Source organism: Dipodomys spectabilis, unplaced genomic scaffold, assembly GCF_019054845.1.
Source record: "Dipodomys spectabilis isolate Male_0828 unplaced genomic scaffold, ASM1905484v1 ptg000190l, whole genome shotgun sequence".
Taxonomy (NCBI): domain Eukaryota; kingdom Metazoa; phylum Chordata; class Mammalia; order Rodentia; family Heteromyidae; genus Dipodomys; species Dipodomys spectabilis.
This window is the reverse complement of record NW_024870867.1, coordinates 1,773,581-1,798,095: the sequence shown is the minus strand read 5'-3', so window position 1 is coordinate 1,798,095 and position 24,515 is coordinate 1,773,581. Positions and strand designations below refer to the sequence as shown.

General features: G+C 36.5%; 1 protein-coding gene across 6 annotated transcripts in view; it reads left to right on the top strand.

Moving 5' to 3' along the window:
- The first annotated feature begins 764 nt into the window (after window positions 1-764).
- Window positions 765-24,515, top strand: part of Dgkb (diacylglycerol kinase beta) — a 547,855-nt gene continuing 524,104 nt past the window's right edge. For all 6 annotated transcript variants that reach the window (XM_042695805.1, XM_042695804.1, XM_042695803.1 and 3 more), the window contains exon 1: window positions 765-834. In XM_042695805.1, the coding sequence (XP_042551739.1) occupies window positions 765-834 (70 nt within the window). The remainder of the gene's footprint in view (window positions 835-24,515) is intronic.

The following is a 24,515-nucleotide window of genomic DNA, read 5'->3' as shown; positions in this document are numbered from 1 at the left end:
GTGAATTTATTTTATAAAGTATGACTCCAATTTAAATGATGAAGCTATCAGTGTTAATTCTTCAGATATTTGGAATTTATTTAATTTGGCAAACTTACTGGAATTAAAGCATATTAAAATCTGAACTCATTCTCTTTATTTAATTGCCACAGAAAATTATAGAACCGTATGATGAAAGTATGTTCATTATGCACCATTCAAACACAGTAATGTAATTCTAGTGAACTGACAAATTGTTCAGGAAGTTAAAATGCTTGTTTAGATTCCATTGATAAGCTAGTTCTTGATTTATTATGTAATGTTTAAATATTTAAGAATAGATGGGTCCAGACTGATAAAAGTGTTCATTTTAGTTATTGGAAAGTAGACTTTAAATCCTTAGATATTAATTTACTTTTGTAAAGCTAGACTTTGTAAAAATGGTCTGCACATGTTGTACTCTTAATTACAGACATGATGTGGTATCAAGACTTGTAGTTAAAATGTCAAAAATCCAAAATTCTTTATACATAACATTTAATCTTGAGTTTTTCTCCCTGTGAAAGAATGCTAGTCTTTTGAACATCATGCTTTTCTTTCTACAGTGCTTAATACATTATTGAAACTACAAACATCTACAGAAGTTTAATGTGGACAGAGTTCATATTTTGAAAGCCTGCAATGTTTTATCATTAAACATGCAATGTGGAATCTTTGAAGCATAGAGTTCTGCCCTGAATGAAGAATCTCTCACCTGGGATGTAAGCAAACTTCTCATCTCCACCATGACGAACCAGGAAAAATGGGCCCACCTCAGCCCCTCTGAATTTTCCCAACTTCAGAAATATGCTGAGTGTAAGTACTATTGCTGGTAATACGAATTTACTTGGCTTTGTATTAAACAAAGTATCACTTACTAGGACATATTACAGATCTTATTCATAACGGAGACAGGTGCCATCAGGCTTTTGTGTTTACAAGTATTTCAGCTTGAGAGTAATTTTATGGTATGGAAAAGAGAAAAAGATCAATTAAATCAAACATCATCTCCTAAAAGACAAGAAACTAGAATACTAGATGAAAAAATTTAAGCTTGGAAAACACTCTATCTCTAATAAGAATAAGGAAAAAAATCTGATGAACTAGCAAAATGGAATTTATTGAAATGAAGGAAAAAAGAACTTAAACACAGAAAATAAAAGCCTATATTATGCATTATTAAATATAATATGACTCATAGGTATCAGGTAGAAAGAGAAAGTCACTGTTTTTCTTTTCTTTGTTTCTCCTACTTGTTAACCTATCATTTCAGGAAGGACTGGAAGCAGAAGTAAATCTACTGTGGAATTCTGTCTTTATAATTGTGTTTAACTTCAAACTAGAGCTGTCGAACGAAAAAAAAATGAGGGCCATATGCTGTCTTGGTTAGTGAATTAATACAAATTATAGTCCATGATAATCATCGGAATGGTAAAATATTTAGAATGTTTCACTATGCATGTGAAGCAAGATTTTCTTTGCTAAGAAATTATTTTACCAGACATACTTTAAGATCATCTTCCCCTCTCCACAAAATGCTTCTCGGCTATAAATATGAATCACAGCTAAGTCATGTATTGAAGAGCAAAAGGTGGCAACTGAGCAATAGGAAATACACAAAAGGCTTATGAGGCTTAGACAATAAATACAGTAATCTATAGAGAATACAATAAGAACCTATAATACTATGATGACTAAGGGGATAAAATTACAAGAAATGCAGTAGAAGAAAATGAGCCAATAGCACATAATAAGGAAAGAGACAAAAAATGAAATAGTTGGTGATACTCATGGAAAGGAGGTATGGCATGTAGGAATTAACTGATGGTGAACATCAGGAATAAACTAACGAATGTGAAGGAGAACTAGAGATAAAAGTTAAACACAGAAGTTGGTTTGGAATATAAAAGAATCCATATGAAGATAGCAAATAATAACACATTGATCGTTTACATACTGATTCAGGAAACACTAGTAATACTCCGTATTATGAAAGACACACTTTAAAGTCATTTTTCTTGTTTTGAGATAGGGTAATCTCTAACCCAAGTTGACTCCAAACTCATGAGCTTCTTGCCTCAACATCCCAAATGCTGGCATTACAGCAAAAATTCCTAAACTAAATTACCTGAGATACTCTAAGTTTAGGAAGTCCCTTCTAAGTTTAGAAGTTCTTGTTCCTTGTGAATAATTGTAAAATTACAACTACTACTATGTCAGAAATTTTTGAAGTCAAACTATAATAAACATACTAAATACTATTTAGAGATACTGAAATCTATCCTTTTATCCATCCCTTTTTGCATCCTTTTATCATGTAAGACAAATTTAGCCCAGAATAACTGTATCTGTGCTTCTTGCTTGCAATCATATAGCTGATATTTTCTTAATTGGCTCATAAAATACCTATGATTCTTATTTTCATCTATTTTTTGCTACTTCAGTATGCCTAACAGTAAGTGGATAAATGTGGGCATCTACGTTAGGTAAGATTCTTTATGGTGCTGCACAAGATGTAAAATATTAACAAGTTTCAACTTTCCTCTCAAGGAATTTACAATGGCAAGAAGGCTAGAAAATAGTAGATAAACAAGTGTCTAGGCAAAAATGTATAAGGTTCTGTAGGTTGTTCACGGTCCAATAATGATGAGAAAAGAGGTCTTCAAGGAAAAAGTGGGATTTGAAATATATCTTGAAATCTATAATGTACACAAAATGACAAAGAAAATGATAGTATTGAAAGGGAAAATTTGAGAAAGAGGTGAGTCACACTTAGCTACATCATAACTTAAATAAGTATAGTTAAGGTTATAAATATGGGATGAATCAGAACATGCAATGCTAAACTCAGACCGTGAGGAATCACTGTAGGGCTGTAAGTGGTGGTGTCAAATGAGTAATGTTCTGATATAATGAACTTGTGAAGTGGAATGTTTGACATTTCAGCCTATGGCCACTTGGCCCCATTGCTTTCAGACAGTACATGAGGTGGCACCTTCCATCAGAATAAAGCTATGGAAAAATAAAGGTATTCACTTCAGTACTAGGAAGAGAATAAAAAGAGGAAAGGCCAGGAGTCTCATCGACCATTCAAAAAATGCCCCAAAGACCAGAGGACCTCTCCCAAAGACCTCTCCTTTCAAAGTTTCTCTCATTTCCCAATAGAATCAAGCGAGGGACCAAACCTTTCATACATGTTCCTTTGGAGGAACATTTAAGATACAAATTTAGCAATGATACTGGAAAATAGTTAGATTCCAGGAAGTCAGATGACTTTTGGAATAGGCTAAAATTATGAATTATTACAATAGTAGAGGTTAGAGTAGTGTGTTATTGAAACTATGAGATAAGGTCTTGAGAAATAATAAAGCACAAAGAGAGAGAAAGAAAGATGAGAACAAGGAAAAAAGCAAAGAAAAAAGAGGAGAGACTTTAGACTTATATCTCAGATTTGACTTTGATGAAGATTATGACATTGTAGTGATATAATTCTTCAAGTAAAGGCAACCCTGATTTTGGTTTGTGTTATATTAAACTTGGCTTGATTACTAAAATCTATTGTGTAGAGTTTGGGGAAAAGGTTTATGAAAGCATAAAGAGGCAAATTATTGCTCTAATAGTAAACCTGTCATTGATAGATAGCATTGCTCACATGGAAAAATTTCATTTGAAGTAGTATGCTGAGAGACATTTACTCTAAAATATTAGACATAATATAAGCTACAACTTATATTTTAGTAGCTTAAGAACATAGGGGCCCAAACTGTTTTTATAACCCTTTGTTGGTTAAAAATACGATATATTGAGAATACATCTAATATACCTACATATCCTACTGAACAGCATGGCTTAATAAGACAATATAATTCAGAGTGTCAGTCATTCACTTTGTAATTCTGTGACAGACCAGAATTATAGCTAGCCACAACTCTGTAGCTCTCTCAGAAAGAATTAAACCACATATGTTATTAGCCTGTAAACAGATAAAAATTTCAAGTAGGTCTTCAACTGAGTGTGCTTCTTTTTTCATCATCAACACAAAATCTAAATTCAAAGTTAAATCATCATAAGCCTAGGGTAAGCTCTATAACATAATAATGCTGGAATCAATTTGCGATAATGCCTAAAACAAGTGGCAATAAAAATTACCACAGGTGTTCAGAATGTCTCATGCCTATAATCCTAGCTCCTTGGAAAGTTGAGGATCATAATTCAAAGCCAGGCGGGGCAGGAAAGTCTGAGACTCTCATCTCCAATTAAATGGTATAACACTAATCTTTAGTTAAAAACAACAAAAAAAAAGCTCTATCAGGGATAACATCTAGGGCCTGAGTTCAAGCCCCAGAACTGGCACTAAAAAAAAACAAAAAAAGCAAAAATTGCAATGTATTGACAATAAGTTTAATTGATGTTTAGTAATTTGGTAGCAGACAGTGATGTCATTGATGCAAAACTTCAAGGGAATTTATGAGCAAATTGCAAACTATGAATAAGATATAGTTCCAAAATGAAATTTATAAGCAAATTGCAAACTATAAATAAAAATACAGTTCTAATTTTATGAGCACTACATTTGCAACCAAGACAACATGAAAATACTAAATACATATGTATATATAGTATATATATTACTATACAAATCTATTTAAATTACTATATTACTGCTATATAAATTACTGTTATATATTACTACATAAAATTACTATATATATATAGTTATATGTATATATATATATATATATATATATTTCTTTTCCAACAAGTTTAAATTTACTGAGTAACTAGTAAACAGAGTATCACAATAATAATAAATTACCGTTTTGAAAAGATACCTGAAGGCATACTTATTATCTGAAGATTATGAAGGGTATCTTCTCCCTGATGTTCAATAGATACGACTGGTATGTGTCAGAGATATTTAAACATCAATTTTTTCATATTATAATACTGTGTTGGCAAATTGACTCTTTTCCCACACTATTTTACAAAAAAAGGTTTATTAGATTGACTTTTCTGATTTTATGTGTTTTACATATTTTGTGTATGTATCTGCCGATTCTGTGGTTTGAACTCAGGGCCTGGGCAATGTCTGAGCTTTTTTGCTCAAGGCTAGTGCTCTACCACTGGAGCCACTGCTCTGCTTCTGGATTTTTGGTGCTTAACTGGAGGTAAGAGTTTCACAGAATTGCCTGCTTGGGCTGGCTTTGAACTATAGTCTTCAGATCTCAGTCTCCTGAGAAACTAGGATTATAAGCATGAGCCACTGGTGCATGTGTGTGTTTGGTAGCTTTTCATAACCAATGTTTATATCTATCAACTTAGTAAAATTTAAAATTATTAATTTAACAGCTCACACATGACATTATCTATGTTATTTATAAAGTAAGTATTTTAAAGGTATATTTGAGGTATGGAATTGAGCTATGGCTTTTAAATAAATTTATTCTTATGGAAACACAGAGGGTTACAGTTACATAAGTCAGATAATGAGTACATTTATTTTGAACAGTGTCACTTCTTCTCTCCTTTCCTCCAAGTTTTCCCTTCATAAGCCCTTCCCCCACAAGTTGTATTGTTCATTTTCAACATATTATTTAGTGAGTGTCACTGATGTATTTGTTCACCCTTTGTCCCACCATTTCTATGCTCCCTTTTATTCTCCCTAACAGATAAATTTAAACAGATAAACTTAAAAATAAGACAAAAAGTATAGAAATAAAAAACAACAACAAAGGAGGAAAAAATAAACAAGAGGCAAAATAACATAAAACCTTTTGTTTCTAGTTCTTGGAGTTAATTTATATATACATCATTTACATCATCATATGCCCGTAGCATATGAATATCCTCCTTTGGTCTCACTGTGTGAATGTCTAGAGTCCTGCATAATTTAACATGTCCAAGTACACATTGGTGGGAATGTGAACTTGTTCTACCATTCTGGAAAGCAGTATGGAGGTTTCTCAAATGACTAAACATAGAGCTTCCCTATGACTCAGCAATTCCACTCCTGGACATTTATTCAAATGACCACAAACAAAGCCACACTAAAGCTACCAGTGCAATTATGTTCATTGCAGAATTGTTTACCATAGCCAAATGATTAACCCAAATGCTCCTTAGTAGACATGGATCAGGAAAATGTGATAGATAGGTAGATAGATAGATAGATAGATAGATAGATAGATAGATAGATAGACAGACAGACAGACAGACAGACAGACAGATAGATAGATAGATAGAGAAACATAAAATGGAATTCTACTCTTCTATCAGACAGAATGATATTGTGCCATTCATAAGGAAACAAAGATCTGAAAAGAATATAGTACATGAGTTAAACTAGAACCATAGAATCATAGGTTGCAGGGTTTCCCTCATTTGTTGTAACAAAGTGCCTATAAATTGCACACAAGTAAACACACTGGGTGGTAAAAGAGCTTTAACTTTTTTAGGTAGAATAAATGAGCAAAACCAAATCATAGTATTTAACCTACAGAATACCATCAATATCATTTCCTTGATTATTCATCAGATTGTGGATTCTCATCACATTCTGTAATGTATACTATAATTTTGACCATTCTCCTGACTTCTAGGCTTCTTAAAATAAGTTAGGGACACATAGGGCAACACTGGCTCAATATTTCTGGTTAGGCAACTATCATATCTGAGTCTGAGAAACTTATATTTCACTTTTAAAATGAAATGCTTCTATTTTAAAATATATCTATTTTTTTAAACTTTAAAAAAATTTTTCTGTCCTTGCACAAAGGAGTTGCCATTTAAACAAAGTAGATAAAAGTAATACATATGTCCAGTGATGTAAGTATTATTTTGAATGTGCTGTTACATGTGACATAGAATTGTTAGTACTAAAACTGTTGATAATCATGACTTTGATAGAGACAGAACGAATGTGCATTCTTGTCTGTTCGAACATATTGCTGGTGGCTCAAGTAGAAAAGTGTCACATTTTGGAGCTTGACGAGTGGGTGTCTTTTTTCCTGCTAGGAGACTAGATCCTGCTCACAAGGTAGAAGCTTCTGTTGTTCTTGGCAGCCTCAGTTCTGTGTTGTCCCCACAAATATGGAAGGCAGCTAATGTGGAGCCTGCTGCGCCTGCCTAGAGCATGCTGTGACCAGGCTCCTGTTTAGGGTTTCAGGCTGAGTCACTCCATGGGAAAGCATTTCCTTGATATGTGGGAGGGGAGTATAATTTTCTCCTCCACTTTTTATATAAAGTCATCCGAATTGTTGTCATAAGATAGAAAGCTCTCGCTCCTGCTGTGTGGAGAATTGAGCTTATCACATTATTGGCCTGTCCCAGCTTCCTGCTGTGATTTCCTGACCAGCAGCAAAGGGTTAAGAAACTCCTGAGTTTTGTGCATGAATAACTATATCTTCTATGCAAAACGTACATGATATTTCCAAGTGATTCATTAGCAGCCCACCTATTGTCACGTTGGATTAGCGTTTTGTTTGGGGCCCTTAAAGTGTAGTAGATAGCATGTACATTGTTTTTGAAAAAATAATACTGGGTTATTATGGTGGGAAAATTGCCAAATCTTCACAAATTTCATACTGTTTACAGCAACTGGCAATGTAGATAAAAACAAAATTATGGTGAACTGAGAACCAACGTAACTAATATTGAGAGACAGTATACAATCTTTTCTACTGGAGAGAGGCATTTATCATGACTGTAGAAAGCATAGCAGCTTTGCTCACTAGTATTTGTTGGCATAGAATCTCAGCCATGTTCTACTTTATCATGAAATCTTTAGAATTTTGATGAGATTTTTGTTCCTGTGACAAAATATATAAGCAGAACAAAAGATATATTTGTTTCAGAGATTTGAATACACCATGGTGAGGAGGGCAGGGCAGTGCAAAGCAGACAGGAAGTAAGGTGTGAAGGATTAGCAGGCTCTCCTTTTCTGCAGAGTCTATCACACTTAGCTAATCCTCTGCCACACCCAGAGCTGGACTTTATTAATCTAAACACTTCTCCACACACTCAAACTAGCCATCAGGTTAAGTCATCACAGCCTTTCTCTCCTGAAAGAAAAACTGCAATCCTACTTTATGTAGGATTTAATGAGACAATCTTCACCATTATACATAGCACCTTCGTGAGCTCTACTGTAAGCAACATGGTATTTAAACCTTATAATAATCCTGAGAAAAAGGTAAATTATCCTTTCTGAGTGCTTTATGTTTCTGGAAGATGTTTCTGGCACGGATATATACCATGGAAAATAACAACAAATGTCGACACAGCAATAATTTGTTTATGGTTCTTATGAAGCACTTGATATGCCAATAAACAGACCGCTAATTCCAACATGAGCTGGAATCCAGCATTACAAAGCCAATATCTCCATTAGACAATAGTCGTTTTCTAGAGCATTTCTGCATGCAAAACAATGAAAAGAAGCACAGCTGCCCATTAAGACCCAAGTCCTAAAGTCACTGGAATCTGATGGTCACAGTTCTTGGAGCTTTGGCCAAAGCTTGGGAGACAGAAGTTGATGGAAAGAAATAGTTTCATTTGAGGCCATCTCTGTGGAAAATGGAGGAGACCCCTTCGTCTCATGTCATCTTAGAAGGCTCAGGGAGTATGAAGTACTTTCATGGTGGTTACAGTAATAAGACAATAGGCAGGAGATTTCCTCCCGTTGGTTGGTATCTATTTTCAGGGTGTCATCCCCTCCTCCTTTAAATGGATAGAGATATTGGTCTCTTGGGGCCAGTACCTGCATTTTCTTTCTCACATAAATTAATTTTCTGAAAGTTATTAGAACCATGCTGTGCCAAGGATGGATCTCTTGTGCCCAGATAAAGATCCCCAAAGACTACCAAGGAGCCGATTCCGATGCAAGCACACTCACCACCGTCACCGACATAGCAGGTCAGAGTTGAGAGCCCCGACCCTTCCTCTAGCAGGGTATTTACAGGGTTTTTAGAGACTTCTATGCGTCATTGCAACACTTAACAAATCATATCCCACCGCGGGAAAATCATAAAATAATTCTAAAAGATGATTAGCGTAACCAGTGGTGGGAACATACCAGGTACTGGGGATTGGCTGGTTCATGAAGTTGATGCTCTTCAAAATGATTGGCTAACGCAGATGGTCTGAGCTGCAACCAAGTGGTCTTTAACTTGTAGGAACATCTGGAACTTGGTTTTTTTTCCTGTTATCTGCTGATTAGTGGATTGTTCCTGGAATTTGGGCTCAAGGGGATCAAGGAGAGTTGCTGACACATTTCCCGGACAAAATGGACTCCAAACCTAAAATTGATATATTTTGTTCAAGCTTCACACATCTATATAGGACAGATCAAGATTAGCAGGAAAGACCACCAAAGTAGTTCTTCCCACCTGCCTGCTAAAACCTCCACTGTCAATTCTACCTTCCCTATTCTTGGGATCTGGGACCATGTCTCTGTGCCAGCTGCTTCCTGTTACGCGGGGTTCAGTGATGCTCTGCTTCACGTAGAAGCAGGATTTACTATACTTCTCACACTCATTCCTTCTCTTCTTAGAGTCTGGGGAAAAAAAAAACACTCATTTCCAAACTCAAAGAATAAAGTAGGAATCATGAAGTACAGTGAAACTGAACCTCCAATAGTTAATGGAAGTCTTGCAAGATGGAAAGTCTGGTGGGAAAAGACACCTAAAGCTGTTACTGCACGCATTTCATCCTCCTAATATGCAAGTCCTTCCTGATTCCTCACTGGATGAGTACTATGGTGTACAGTTTTGCCAGATGTTTTCTGGGCTTCATTATTTTCTATTAGGTAATTGTAACATATGTACTTCTTGAGACTGGTTGAATTTTAGAAGCAGGTTTTCATTATCTCCACTCCCCTTCATTCTCTTGTAGGAAGAAGGATTTACTTGGTACGAGTTTGTGTGTGTGTGTGTGTGTGTGTGTGTGTGTGTGTGTGTGTGTGTTTCAATTATTATTATCTTTAAGTAGTTCAATATTTGCTATTTCATTTCATCATGATTCACCCTTACCTCGTCTTTTGGCTTTCTTCTAATGTCCTCCTTGCTCAGGTTGCCAATATGAACTCAGGGTCAAGTCAAATATCTACCTTTGAATGTGGACCACCAATAACCATTTTTTTTTTTTTAAAAAATAATCTCTCAGCATTTCTTTGTTTTTGCATATTTGGAGACTCTTGTGTTGTAGCTGAGAAGTAGAGTGCTTACCTAGGATATGGAAGGTCCTGGGGTCCGTCTCCAATGTAGCCAAAAAACAGAAAGAAGAAAGAGAAGAGAGAAAGAGAAAGAGTAAAAGAGAGAAAGAAAGGGGAAGAGAAGGAAGAAAGAAAGGAAGAAAGGAAGGAAGGAAGGAGGGAAGGAAGGAAGGAAGGAGGGAAGGAAGGAAAGAAGGATAATACATTGGAGGGAAAATAAATTGTCATCACACAATTGGAAATAAAGCTATGGTTCAGTCTTTTTTCATTATAAGCATTTTACTCTTGTTAAGCTCTCTTTTAAAGGAGGACCTAATGTATCTTTGAAATATGTTTTGTACTTGGCTCACACAAGATGGGGTGAGGAGACAGGAGGAAGAGAAACTTGAATTCCTCCCAAGTGTGAGTTAAATTCATTGTTAAGCAAATTTAGATCACAATCTAACCCTTCTGGTAATTCATCCTGCTGAGATTAGCTTTTACTTCTGTCCCATGCTCAGTGTTAGATTGGCTCTATTTTGGGAGGCAAAACCACTTATTGATAATTACTCTCTTTGTACAAGACAAAAGAATAAATGGGAGAGGGCTATTTAGCCTAGTGTCTGAGAACACATAATTTGGCATTAGATCAAACTGGGTTTGACTCCTAATATGGTGCTATGTGTCTTAATTCCCTTACAGAATCACACTGAGGTTAATGATTAAATGTGAAAATGTATGTAAAGAGATCTGAAGCTAATACATCCTTGTTTTGATTAGGACCCAGATAGTCTAGGAGAGGTACTTCAATTCCAGAGGATTTTTTTCCTCTCTGACTTATGCCTTTTCAATTATGCAATTGATTGAGATGAATTACCTTGACTTTTCTTTAAATTGGCTTGGTTTCATGCTCATATTTGGTCTAATATTTGAATTTGTAACCTTATTTTAGATAAGACATTTCTGATTCACATTGATGTTAATTAGTTATCAACCTCTCCTGCCTTTGCCCCAGATGGTATTTCTGGGATATATTTTGTCTGCATAATCTCCATTGCATAATTCTATTTCTAGTTCCTTCCTTCCTTCTTTCCTTTCTTCCTTCCTTCCTTCCTTCTTTTATTTTAATGGTTGAACTGCTTAAAAATGGGTTTCCTATTGCCGGCTTCCTTGTTCATTTGTCTTTTGATTCCACAAATCTTTGATGAGTTTTCAACATCTATTTCTTTAAACTTTTATGACCTGACAAAAACATTTTTATTTATATTTGTTTTCAAACTTTAATATTGAAGTTATGATTTATGTGGGCATTGGTCAAGTTGAGTTACATTACCTTATGACTGAAATGTCTACAAAATCTGGGCAGTTTAACAAAAGAGAATTTTTCTTGCAAATAACTTAATCTCACATTATTTTCAAGCCCCAGTCACAAGGAGCAACCATCTTCTTTGGAATTGGCCAGTTGCTATGGCAGAGAAGAAAAAGAAGAAAAAGCTGACTCGTGGACTTTCTGATAGTGACAGATTTCTTTGTTCTAAGCAAATGGTATGACCAGGTATAACTTCTAGCCTGTGAAGAAGTGAATTCCTTCCATCTCTCCAGGGGGAGAATTGAAATATTTGGTGACCAGTATCACAGGAGTAAAAAATAGCTTATTGTTTACTTTAGGACGTTTGGCACATCATAATAATCTCCTTGAACCTCTATTTCTTCATATATAAAACAAGGACAAAACTATAAATAATTATTCCAGTTTTGATTAATAACTGCAATGAGTTATAAATGAAAGTTATCCTTAAGGCTTATGTATCTTGTGTACTTCTTCCTTAAATCAAGTTTAGTTAGTTAAAAAAAATATTATTCAGCAGCAATTTCCTTAGCTGTCATCTAACACTTCTTGTACAGGAAATACTATCAGGCTAAAGTAGAAATAAAGGCAAGTAAGTATACAGGCTAGAGCAACTTAGTTTTCCACCTTCATCATTTATTAAGCAAAGAATGCTTAGTACCTTTTAGGCACTGTACTAGGCTCTTTTGGCATAGAGATGGACAGTTTGATACTTTCCAAGACTTTAGTTTGTACAGAGACAAACATGGTTGCAAACAATGACAAATTAAAGAAATTGATATCCAGCTAGGCACTGGTGGTGCACATCTGAAATCCTAGCTACTTGATTGGCTGCGATCTGAGGACTGAGGTTTGAAGGCAGCCAGGCAGAAAAGTCCATGAGACAATTATCCCCAATAAACTACTAAAAAGCTGGAAGTGGAGCTGTGACTCAAGTAGTAGGGTGCTAGCCTTGAGTATTAAAAACTCAGGAAAAATGCCTATGCCAAAGACATCACAGAAAACACATTGATATCCTAATAGACAGACAGATAGATAAATAGACAGACAGACAGATAGATCCTTACCTCTCTCTCTGTGTGTGTGTGTGTGTGTGTGTGTGTGTGTGTGTGTGTGTGTGTGTGTGTGTGTGTGTGACTCTGGAAAAGCTTGAAAAGCTTTTAATGCTGCTTCATATGATTATATTTGAGATGGTAACAGGATTTTAATTCTAGTTAAAAATATTGCATAAGAGGGAGAGAAGCAGTTGTTAGAATATGTACACAGACATGAAAGAATATTATACATTAGGGAATAACTTGAAGTGCATGTTGAATACATATGCAATTAAATATATATCATGCATGTGGGCAATTGGTATGAGAATACATATAAAAATGAAGTATAAGGATAAAGAATTTAGTAACAGTTGTAAAAGTGGATCCATGAAGAGTGTTAGTGAAAGATTGTCTACTAGTATTGGGAGATATTAAAGATGCTAAAAGGATGTTAGAATGCTCAAATTTCAGAAAAAATTAAATAGATTATAACTTTGACATAAAGAGAAACTAAAACTAAATAGAAAAGATATTTTACAGGTGCAAAGTTGCTGAATATACGTAGTTCAAAAAAATTAAGGCGTTGTAACAGATAGGTAAGCACAGATTAGAGAGAACATCATCAGGGAAATGAAACAAATGCAATCATTAATTGGATAAAAAATAGGAAAGAAAAATAAGCTGTTTCTTGTTGTAGGACAAAACAATGCAAATTATTAAAGGTAAGAAGGAAAATGAACAAATTTTAAAAGAAACTAGTGTTTTGATGTTGGACAGTTGAACACAGAAGACCTTACAGAGATCAGACTAGGGACTCTGACTTAAAATTTGGATGAAAGATGCAAAATGGGTGTGCCTTTGTGTTGTGAGTGGTTATAAAATTGTGGACATAAATGGATCGCCTTCTCAAGCACATTGAGAAAGTGTAAAGGCAACAGAGAGAACATTACAGTTAGCAGACCTTTGGAAGATGATATACTCCAGGAAACACCTGGTAAGTAATAACCAGATAAGAAGGAAGATAGAAATGAGTGAATTCTACAATTTAAAGAAAATTATTCATCACAGTTATTAATCAAATTGGGTGAAGAACTTTCAAAATTTAGAATATCAAGGAAATTTTGATAGGGATTTACAAAGTAGACTGTACAGCAGGATATATGGAAAAGGAAGGTGGCCAGGAAGTTATACATAAACTACTTTTATAGAATCTAACTTATGGAAAGGAAAAGGGAAGATCATGGTTAAAGTAAGTCAAGTATAAAGCTTTCATTCTTCTGCAGAGTACAGAGATAGGTTCATGAAGCAAATAAAAAAGAAATCAAATCTCATAATATTAAACAAATAATGTCCAGCAAATTACATTGAGAGGGGCTGGGAAGGTGGCTCAGTGGTAGAGCACTTGCCTTGCATGCTCGAGGCCCTGGGTTCGATTCCTCAGCACCACATAAGCAAAAAGAAAAAAGCCGGAAGTGGTGCTGTGGCTCAAGTGGTAGAGAGCTAGCCTTGAGCTGAAGAGCTGAAGGACAGCGTCCAGGCCCAGAGTTCAGGCCCCACGACCGGACTCAAAAAAAAAAAAAAATTACATTGAGAAATTATTCCCAAATGTTAATTACTTAGGGGTAGGGGAGGAAAGAGGGAAGGCATTTAATTTACTCAAGCCCAACTTTACTGTGTATTTTCTTAACATATTAGTTTTGGCCTTTAGCAAGTTACATAATCTTTTTCAACTTTAATTTTCTTCACTGTGTAATTAAGAAAACAATGAAGAATATATCAAAGATTGGTGCAAGACTCAAGTAAAATATTGTGTGTAGAAATGCTTTGTAAACAGCAAACTCCCATATGTAAGTTAATTATCAGTTTCATTGTTTCAAGTAGAATGTTCTGAGACTGCTTTCTGCTATCCTTACTTTGCTAGTAGTTCAGTGTTTGTTTCTCCCTAGGACATAGTTCTATTTTTATTATTTGTTGAGTTTTGCAGTTTATTTCTCTAAGACTGTATAAGAAATGCATGCTTATTCAAAGCAACCCAATTTTCCTCTTTAACCTTTTGGTTCAGAACTTATCTTCAAATCCCACATAGCCTTTTGAAAGCTTTTCACAGGCATATGAAGGATCAAAGATGTTTGCTCATATACCAAACTTTATAAGGGAGAATACTGCCAAGACAGTGGAAGATCTAAACATTTCCCCTTTACATACAGTTTCGTATATGAGCTTGCTGCGGGTTGTTGGCTACTAGAGGAGGACATGAGGATCTTGGGCCCCATAAACAGACCTTTATTTAAACAAACAGGCAGTGTGTAACCTCACATTTGTAGAGATTCCCCTACCTCAGTTCTTGTTAGAACATCTGAAAAGACCCAAGCTACATTAACACATACATTGAATTATGTCAAGGAGAAAACATCTGAGTTTAAAGTCTATGAACTTTTTTTGACAATGAACAGTCAATAAGCCTGCTCTTTCTTCATGGAGTCATGGATAATCCTAGCAACTCAGGAATCTGAGATATGAGGCTCATGCTTTGAAAGCCAGTCCAAGCAGAAAAAGTCAGAGAATCTTCTCTCCAGTTAACCACAAAAAGCCAGAAGTAGAACTATGGCTCAAGTGGTAAAGTGTGAGCCTTGAACAAAAGAGAGCTCAGGGGGCCCAGTGTTCAAGCTCTTGTACCAGCACAAAAAAAACAAAAGAAAAAGAATAAAGGTAGTTGATGAGTAGTTGCTTCTTGTGTTTGTAAGACTACAGAACTATGAAACACTGAGGATGGTCTTGAAATTAGTGTAGGATTGCTATAGTCATTAACACTGTGATCAGTGTCCAGAGAGAGATGAAATGTATCTTTTTCCATCAGTACATGTAAAGGCCTTCTTAAGTTGGTGCTAGAAAAAGAATCTCTGGTCAATTTTCCTTCCTTCTACCTTGAGAAAGATCCTATCTCTCAAATCCATTCCATTTGTGCCCTGCTTTTTCCAAGTAAGACATGTATCTACTTCTCTAATTCATACAGGGTGTTTCATAGGGAATCTAGTTGCTGGTTTTGTAGTGACTATCCAGTCACTAACAGGCTTACTTCTTTTATTTAAAGAAACAAATATCTGAACACATACACACACACACACACACACACACACACACATCTTTTTCTTGCAAACACCAATCACTACTAACCTAGTTTTCCATGCTTTATTCTAGAACACAGAAAGGACGAATTTGGTTGAAGGGAAAAGATGGCTCAAATCTCCTTTTGTCAAATGCTTTTAGATCTCTTTGCAGATGATGAATGTACAGGATGCTGTTGGATTCCATCTATGGTCCTAAGTACTTTTAGGAGCACAGTGTTTTACTAATTGTGTTGTATAGCTGTCAAGTGGCCAATGGATTCCAGACAATTACCAGAGTATATTTTACCAGATTAAAATCATCCAGTATCCCTTGAAACCAGCTTCAGAATTGATGTCAGTGAGAAACCAAAGCTCTTACACTAATTATCAATGAATGAATGCGTGAAAGGTGGGAACATATGTCCTCCAAGGTATCACAATTTTGCTGTGGACAATCCCTCTTTGGGGCATTTACCCAAATGTTTACAAAGAAGACCACACTAAAGCTACCAGCACGACTATGTTTATTGCAGCACTATTTACTATAGCTAAAATATGGAACCAACCCAGATGCCCCTCAGTAGATGAATGAATCAAGAAAATGTGGTATATATACACAATGGAATTCTATGCCTCCATCAGAAAGAATGACATTGCCCCATTTGTTAGGAAATGGAAAGACTTGGAAAAAATTATATTAAGTGAAGTAAGCCAGGCCCAAAGAAACATAGGTCCATGGTTTCCCTTATTTGCAATATCAAGTATATGTCTGAGTCAAGCAGAAAAGGTCAGATAAGGTGATGTTAGGGAAATGAACCCTAAGTTATGTATTCAAATGTTTTTTTTCTTTCATGCGATTGTTTCTAACACATTTATAAGATGATTTCTTTGTTGCCTTGTATGTCCCTGCTTTCATTGTATTTGATGTTGGTATAATTTATGGAGGGGAAGGGGAAAAACAAATCGTTTAAATAAGGATACAGGTGGACCCATTGCAACAATGAGATGTACAAGTTATTATGTCGAAAAATGAACTTTACAACTTTGGTGGGGGGGGGGGAGTAGCGGGGAGGATTGGGTTGGGGGGGCAGGGGGAGGATGAGATGGGATGAGAAGGGGAAAGAAAGGAGGTGGCTACAATGCTTGATAAGAAATGTACTCATTATCTTGCCCATGTAATTGTAACCCCTCTGTACAGTATTTTCACAATAAAAAAATAAAATAAAATAAACAAAAAAAACGAATTTCGCTGTGGACAGGCAAGTTACAGATGTGTAAATTTTCTGTTTTAATTTACTCAGAAGCTCTGCCTTTGTTAAAAGGGCTTTAAGGATTGTCTGTAATGAAGACTCCCACAGCTTTATAAATAGGGAGAGAGTCTAATAGAAAGATAAAATTAGCTAATCTTGTTTGAAAAAAAAATCAATATATATTTTGTTAGTGTGCCAGTACTGGGGATTGAAATCAGGGTCTCTGTGTTTTCCCTCGAAGAATACCTCCACTTAATGTTTTTTTGTTTGTTTCCTTTTGTTCTGATTAATTGTAGATTAGAGTCTCATAGATTTGTCTATTTAGTCTGGCTGGTCCCTGAATTCATTCTCAGATCTACAGAGTACATAAGATTATAAGCAGTATTTTCCATAGGAAATTTCTTCAAAAGACCTTTCTGAAAAACTCATCATCTATCTCACTTTGGAGTAGTAAAGAACATTTTCAGTTTAGATCCTTTATTAGGCCCACTGTTGCAGTCTCAATGTTCACATACTGCCAGTGTTTCTCTACACATCTCTTATTCTTATTATCAATGCCATAGGCAGGGTGCATTTCTAGAATCTTCAGGGTGAATTTCCAGAACCTTTGGAGTGTTCTTTTGTTGAATTTGCATGGAAATTGAGAACGAGGGAAGAGTAGCATCAGAAGTCTTTAATGCTACAGACTTATGTGCTGAGGTCTCTAGGCCATGAAGCTTATGTCTCTGTTTCCAAAGTCCAGATATTTACCTATAGATGTCAGAAGCCTATAACTCTAGATTTGTCAGGATCTTACAGCCCCAGGCCTAGAAAACCAGAGGCTATGGCTTCAAGCTCTAGCTGCTCAAGCCAGTGGCTTATTTCTTATGGGTTTTGTATCTCAATAATCCAGCACAAAGCAGACATCATTAGAGCTGCTACCTGAAGCTCTTCACTAAGTAGCAACTCTCTGGATCTTATCCAGTGCTCAGAGCCTGCGATTCCTCTCTTTGCAAAGCTCATTGAAGTCTTTTCATTCCTGCAGTCTCATCTCTTTTTTAATTTCCCTTCCCAAATTCTCTCAGGACCTTTCAGCTGCCTCCCAGGTAGTAAGTAAACTAGTCTTACAGCGCTTGGAATCCCCAGGGACCTATGGCCTAGAGTCACACACACACACACACACACACACACACACACACACACACACACACACACACACACACACACACACACACGTCCTTTAGCTGCCTAGAGATGGGAACTCCAGGGTTTTGTCTTCTCTTTGTGCGATCAACTCAGCCCATCCTTTCCAAGGGGTTGGCTTGTTTTTGTTCTTCTAAGAGCTTGACGTATCATTAAGATGTAAGCTTAAGTTCCTTTTTTTTTTTTTTTTTTTTTTGGTGTTGGCACATACAGCTAATGCTTAGAACTATCCTTGCTGCTGATCCCAAATTCCCCCTCTTACCTCTTTGATCATTGAGCAGTGTTTTATTTAGTTTCCATGAGTTTGAGTATCTTCTGTGATATCTGTTGCTGTTAAGTTCTAATTTTTTCCCATTTCCTTTCTTTATTTTATTTTTAATTGTAAAGGCAGTAATGTACAGAGGAGTTACAGTTACGTTAGTAAGGTAATGAGTACATTTCTTATTGAACATTGTTAGCCCCTTTCTCATTTTCTCTTGCTTTTCCTCCCTCCCATTTTTCTTCACCCCTTACCCTCCCCAATTTGCCCCCTGCCAAGTTGTGAAATCATTTCCAACATAGTATCTTATGAGCATCACTGTTACATTGGTTCCTCCATTGTCCATTGTCTCACCATTTCTGTGATCTCCCTTCCCATTCCCCAAATCAGTTAAGCTCATATACAATATATAGGGTGCTGAAATAAAAACAAACAAACAAAAAACAGTGACAACAGGGGTAAACCTAAGAGGGGGGAAAGAAAAAAAGAAATAACTGCATATAGTACACTAAGAGAAAAAGCACACAAATAAACAAATACTCTCATTTCCATACCTTGTAGGTCATTTTGATTAGCATCATTTTATAAGGTCATATGTACATAGCAATTGAGCTATTGTGATCCTTTGCTAGAACTATCCTAGATATATACTTTATTACAAATGAGGGAAACCATAGAGCTTATATTTCACTTAACATGATTTTTCCCAAGTCATTCTTTCTGTTAGTCTACTAAGATCTGATTGGATAGAGTTATTTTAATTTTCTTAAATTTGCTAATACTTTATTTATAAACTACAATATGGTCTATTCTAGAAGATGTTCTGTGCGCTGCTGAGAAGAATATGTGTCACACAGGTACTGGATGAGAAATTTGTTAGATTCAATTGGCCTATGGTCTCATTTAAATTTGAGGCTTCTTTGTTGAGTATTTACCTGGATGAGTTAGCTAGATATTGGTGACAGCAGAGTATCAAAATATTTATGTAGCACCATGTTGGGTCTGTGTGTCTTTTTAATTCTTAGTGTTTGACAAAATGAGGTGCCTCAGCATTTTGTACACAGATATTAAGAATTGTTATGTTTTACTGCTGGAGAGGTCACTTTGTTAATATAAAGTGACCTTCTTTATCTCCTCTGAGGACTTCTGATTTGAAATCTGCGTTTACAGATATGAATATCACTGTTCTAGCCTGTTATAGGAATTATTTGCTTGAAAGATTATTTTTAACCTTTCACTTTAAGGAAGTGTTTGTTTTTGTCACCTAGATGTATCCCTTCTGTACAATAGATGTCTGGATTTTGCTTTTTTTATTATTATTGTGGAAATACCATACAGAGGAGTTACAATTACATGGGCAAGATAGTGAGAACATTTCTTATCAAGCATTATTGCCTCCTCCTTTGTTTCCCCTTCCCATCCCTTCCCATCTCCACCATCCCACCCCACACCCCCCCACTACCACCCATTCTTGTGATTGTTTCCAACATATTTATAAGATGGATTTTGCTTTTTGATCCAAGTAGGCATCCTTTCCTTTTCATTAGAAGACCACATCCACTAATATTGTCAAAATTGAGAATTATTCAGTGGTTCCTTTTTCCTTTCTGGTGACATCAGCAATAAACCAAGGGCCTCATATTTATTAGTCAGGTAGGTGCTTTGCCAATTGAAATATACCCACAGTCCTTTTTTTTCTTGTTTAGATTATCTTTTTTTCTTTTGTCAGATAATGTCTTCTATTTTTTGGTCCAGGCCATCCTTGGACTGCTCTCCATTCCTCCCACATGGTTGGAATTATAGGCATGAACCACATTATCTGGCTAGTTTGCTGTGATGCCATCTCTAACTTTTTTTTTGTCAGTTTTGAGGCTTGAACTCTGAGCCTGGGTACTGTCCCTTAGCTCTTCAGCTCAAAGTTAGAGCTCTACCACTTCTGCCACAGCACCACTTTAACTTTTCTGAGTGGTATTGGAGATAAGAGTCTCTGACTTTCCTGCCCGGGCTGGCTTTGAACCATGATTCTCAGATCTCAGCCTCCTGAGTAACTAGGATTACAGGTGTGAGCCACCAGCTCCCGGCTATGTCAGTAACTTTTAACCACGGTTTGCCTAGGACCAGGGTTGTTCCACTCTCCACCTCCCAGTGCTAAATTATAGTTACAGCCACCACACCCAGTTGAGAGATCCCTGATTTTTGAGATAAAAGAATAATGTATCTGTGAATAGATCCTTATTATAAGAACTTCAAGACTTTAATTTATGGTTTTGTACTTGTTAGAACAATTGGATAAGAAACTAACACTTTTATGTGTCATTGGGTAGCATATATTTATCCTTTCCTAAACCCAGTAGCACCCATGTTTATTGATATGAAGGACTTCCCTTATATCTTAGCCCCTCACCTACTTAATTCCTCTATTCTTTAGCATTCTATTTACTTAAAATGTGTGCTAAAATTATTTTTCCATAAGGGCTTGTAAGTTGTGAACTGGGGACTCATGCTTATAATCCTAGTTACTCATTAGGCTGAGATCTGGGCACTGTGGTTGGAAGCTAGCCCAGGCAGAAAGTCTATGAGACTATTTCCAATTAACTCGCCAAAATTCAAACATGGAACACTAGTCTTGAACAAAGAAGCTCAGGAACAGCACACAGGTTCTGAATTCAAGCCCCAGGATAAGCACAAAAGGAAGGAAGGAAGGAAGGAAGGAAGGAAGGAAGGAAGGAAGGAAGGAAGGAAGGAAGGAAGGAAGGAAGGAAGAGAGAGAGAGTTTACCTAGTAATTTCTATTTATACCCCCTGTATATGACTGGTTTATGCTATCAAGATCCCTGTACTATCAAGTCTAAGGTTGGAATAGCCAGCCTTCTTTTTTTTTGACTTTTATTTTATTATAAAAATTATTTTATAATTTCATAGTATTGTGAGATAGTGATACTTAATTAAAGTCACAAACATATTCTAACCTTCATGAAGCAAATTGTCATTATCATGGTCTATATAGTTTGTGAATTATATGAGCTTTGACAATACAGCTATTTCTCCTTTTTTTTTTTAATTGTGAAAATACCATACAGAGGAGTTACAATTACATGGGCTAGTACATAGTGAGTACATTTCTTTTCTTTTTTTACTTTTTCTTTTCTTTCTTTCTTTCTTTTTTTTTTGTCAGTCATGGGCCTGAACTCTGGGTCTGGGCACTGTCCCTCAGCTCCTCAGCTCAAGGCTAGCGCTCTACCACTTGAGCCACAGCATTTGAGCCACAGCGCCACTCCTGGTTTTTTCTGCTTATGTGGTGCTGAGGAATTGAACCCAGGGCCTCATGCATGCGAGGCAAACACTCTACCACTGAGCCACCTTCCCAGTCCTAGTGAGTACATTTCTTATCAAGCATTGTTGCTTCCTCCTTTGTTTCCCCATACCATCCCTTCCCTTCTCCACCCACCACACTCCCAGACCCCGAACCCCACCAAAGTTGTAAAGTTCATTTTTCAACATAATGTCTTGTACATCTCATTGTTGTAATGGGTCCACCTGTAACCCTATTTAAACAGTTTGTTTTTTCCCTTCCCCTCCACAAATTATATCAGCATAAAATACAGCGAAAGCAGGGCTTATACCCTGGGGGAGGTACATACAAAGCAACAAAAAATCATCTTATAAATATGTTGCAAACAATCGCAAGACAGAAAAAAAACATTTGAACCCTTATCTTGGGGTTCATTTCACCTAACATCAACTTGTCTGACAGTTTCTGTTTGTCTCTGACATAAACTAGTTATTGCAAATAAGGTAAACCATGGGACCTATATTTCTTTGGACCTGGCTTACTTCACTTCATATAATTTTTTCCAAGTCTTTCCATTTCCTAAGAAATGGGGCAATGTCATTCTTTCTGATGGAGACATAGAATTCCATTGTGTACATATACCACATTTTCTTGATCCATTCATCTACTGAGGGGCATCTGGGCTGGTTCCATATCTTAGCTATGGTAAATGATGCTGCAATGAACATAGTTGTGCTGGTAGCTTTAGTATGGTCTTGTTTGTGATCATTTGGGTAAATGCCCAAAAGTGGGATTGCTGGGTCATAGGGGAGCTCTATGTGGAGTCTTTTGAGGAACCTCCATACTGCTTTCCAAAGTGGTTGAACAAGTTTACACTCCCAACAACAATGCAGTAAGGTTCCCTTCTGTCCACATCCCCTCCAGAATCTGTTGTTATTAGAGTTCTTGCTTTTTGCCATTCTAACTGAGGTGAGGTGGTATCTCAAGGTTGTTTTGATTTGCATTTCTTTTATGGCTAGGGAGATTGAGCATTTCTTCATGTGTCTGTTGGCCATCCTTCTTTCCTCTTCAGAAAAGTTTCTCTTTAAGTCTTTAGCCCACTTATTTATTGGGCAGTTGTTTCTTTGAGTATTTGTTGCTGGGGGATTTAATTTTTTGAGTTCCAGGTATATTTTAGATAGGAGACCCTTGTCCATTGTATGGCTAGTGAAGAACTTCTCCCAATCCGTGGACTTTCTATTGATCTTGCTAGCTATGTCCTTTGCCATGCAGAAGTTCTGTAATGTCATGCAATCCCATTTGTCCAACCTTCCTTTGATTTGTTGTGTTTCTGGATCTCTATTAAGAAAATGTTGGCCTGTGCCAAGGAGACCTAGGGTTTCTTCTATTCTGTCCTGTAATGTTTTCAGAGTGTCTGCTTTGACTCCAAGGTCTTTGATCCATTCAGAGTTGATTCTGGTGCAGGGTGATATATAAGGATCTAACTTTAGTTTTCTACAAGTGATTAACCAATTTTGCCAGCACCATTTACTGAAGAGGCTGTCTTTCTTCCATTCTATTTTTTTTAGCTCCCTTATCAAAGATTAGATGACTATAGGTCTGTGGGTTTATTTATGGGTTTTCAATTCTATTCCATTGGTCCTGAGGTCTCAATACAGCTATTTCTTCCACATAGGTGATATGTACATTTCTTTCCCTTTGCTTAGTGTTAGCTGTTCCCTCCCTTCCTCTCTCTCATTCCCTCCCTCCCATCTCTGCCCTTGCATTGCTTAGTTCATTTACATTAATGTCCAGTGCTGATGGGTCCCTCTGTTGTATGTTTTCCCCTGTTTCCCCTCTGTTTCTATGTCTTCCTCCTAGTTTCCCTCATATGTGAGCATATATCCCATATATGTGGTCAGCAGCATAGGGTCATTTAGTAATGGTATGACAAGATGAGTGGAGGTCCTTTGTTTCTCCAGTCCTGTTTACTTTGTCATATCTCCTTACATTTTGTATTTAACATCTACATATCAGGGAAGCCATGTGCCATTTGTCTCTTTGCTCTTGGCTTACCTCACTCAAAATTATTTTTCTATTTCCATCCCTTTCCCTGTGAAGGCTATTATTTTGTCCTTTCTAATGGCTGCATAATATCCCATTGTTAATAGGTACCACAATTTTTGGATCCATTCATCTGTAGTGAGGCATCTGGGTTGTTTCCATATCTTGGCTATTGTGAACAGTGCTGCAATGAACATGGAGGTGCATGTGTCCTTGTATCCGGTTCCTGGTGCTCAGGATAGATGCCTAGGAGGGGTATGGCTGGGTTATTGAGGAGTCTATATTTAGCTTTCTAAGGTACCTCCAGACTGTTTTCCAAAGTGGTTGTATTGATATACATTCCCACCAGCAGTGCAAAAGGGTTCCTCTTTTCTCCACATCTCCTCCAGCATTTGTCTTTGGCTGAATTTAGGATGTGGACCATTCTGACTGGTGTAAGGTGGTATCACAGGGTTGTTTTTATTTGCATTTCCTTTACAGTAAGGGATGATGAATATTTCTTCATGTGTTTCTTTGCCATTTTCATCTCTTTGTCTGAGAAATCTCTCTTTAGTTCTCTTTCCCATTTAGTAATTGGTTTGTTAGGTTTGGGAGGGATTCGTTTCTTAAGTTCCATGTATATACTGGATATTAGCCCCTTGTCTGATATATTGTTGGTAAATATTTTTTCCCAATTAGTTGGCTGTCTTTCTAGTTTGGTTGCTATGTCTTTAGCTGTGCAGAAGCTTTTTATTTTAAGGTAGTCCCACTTGTCGAGTCTCTCTCCAATTTGTTGTGACCCTGAGACTCTG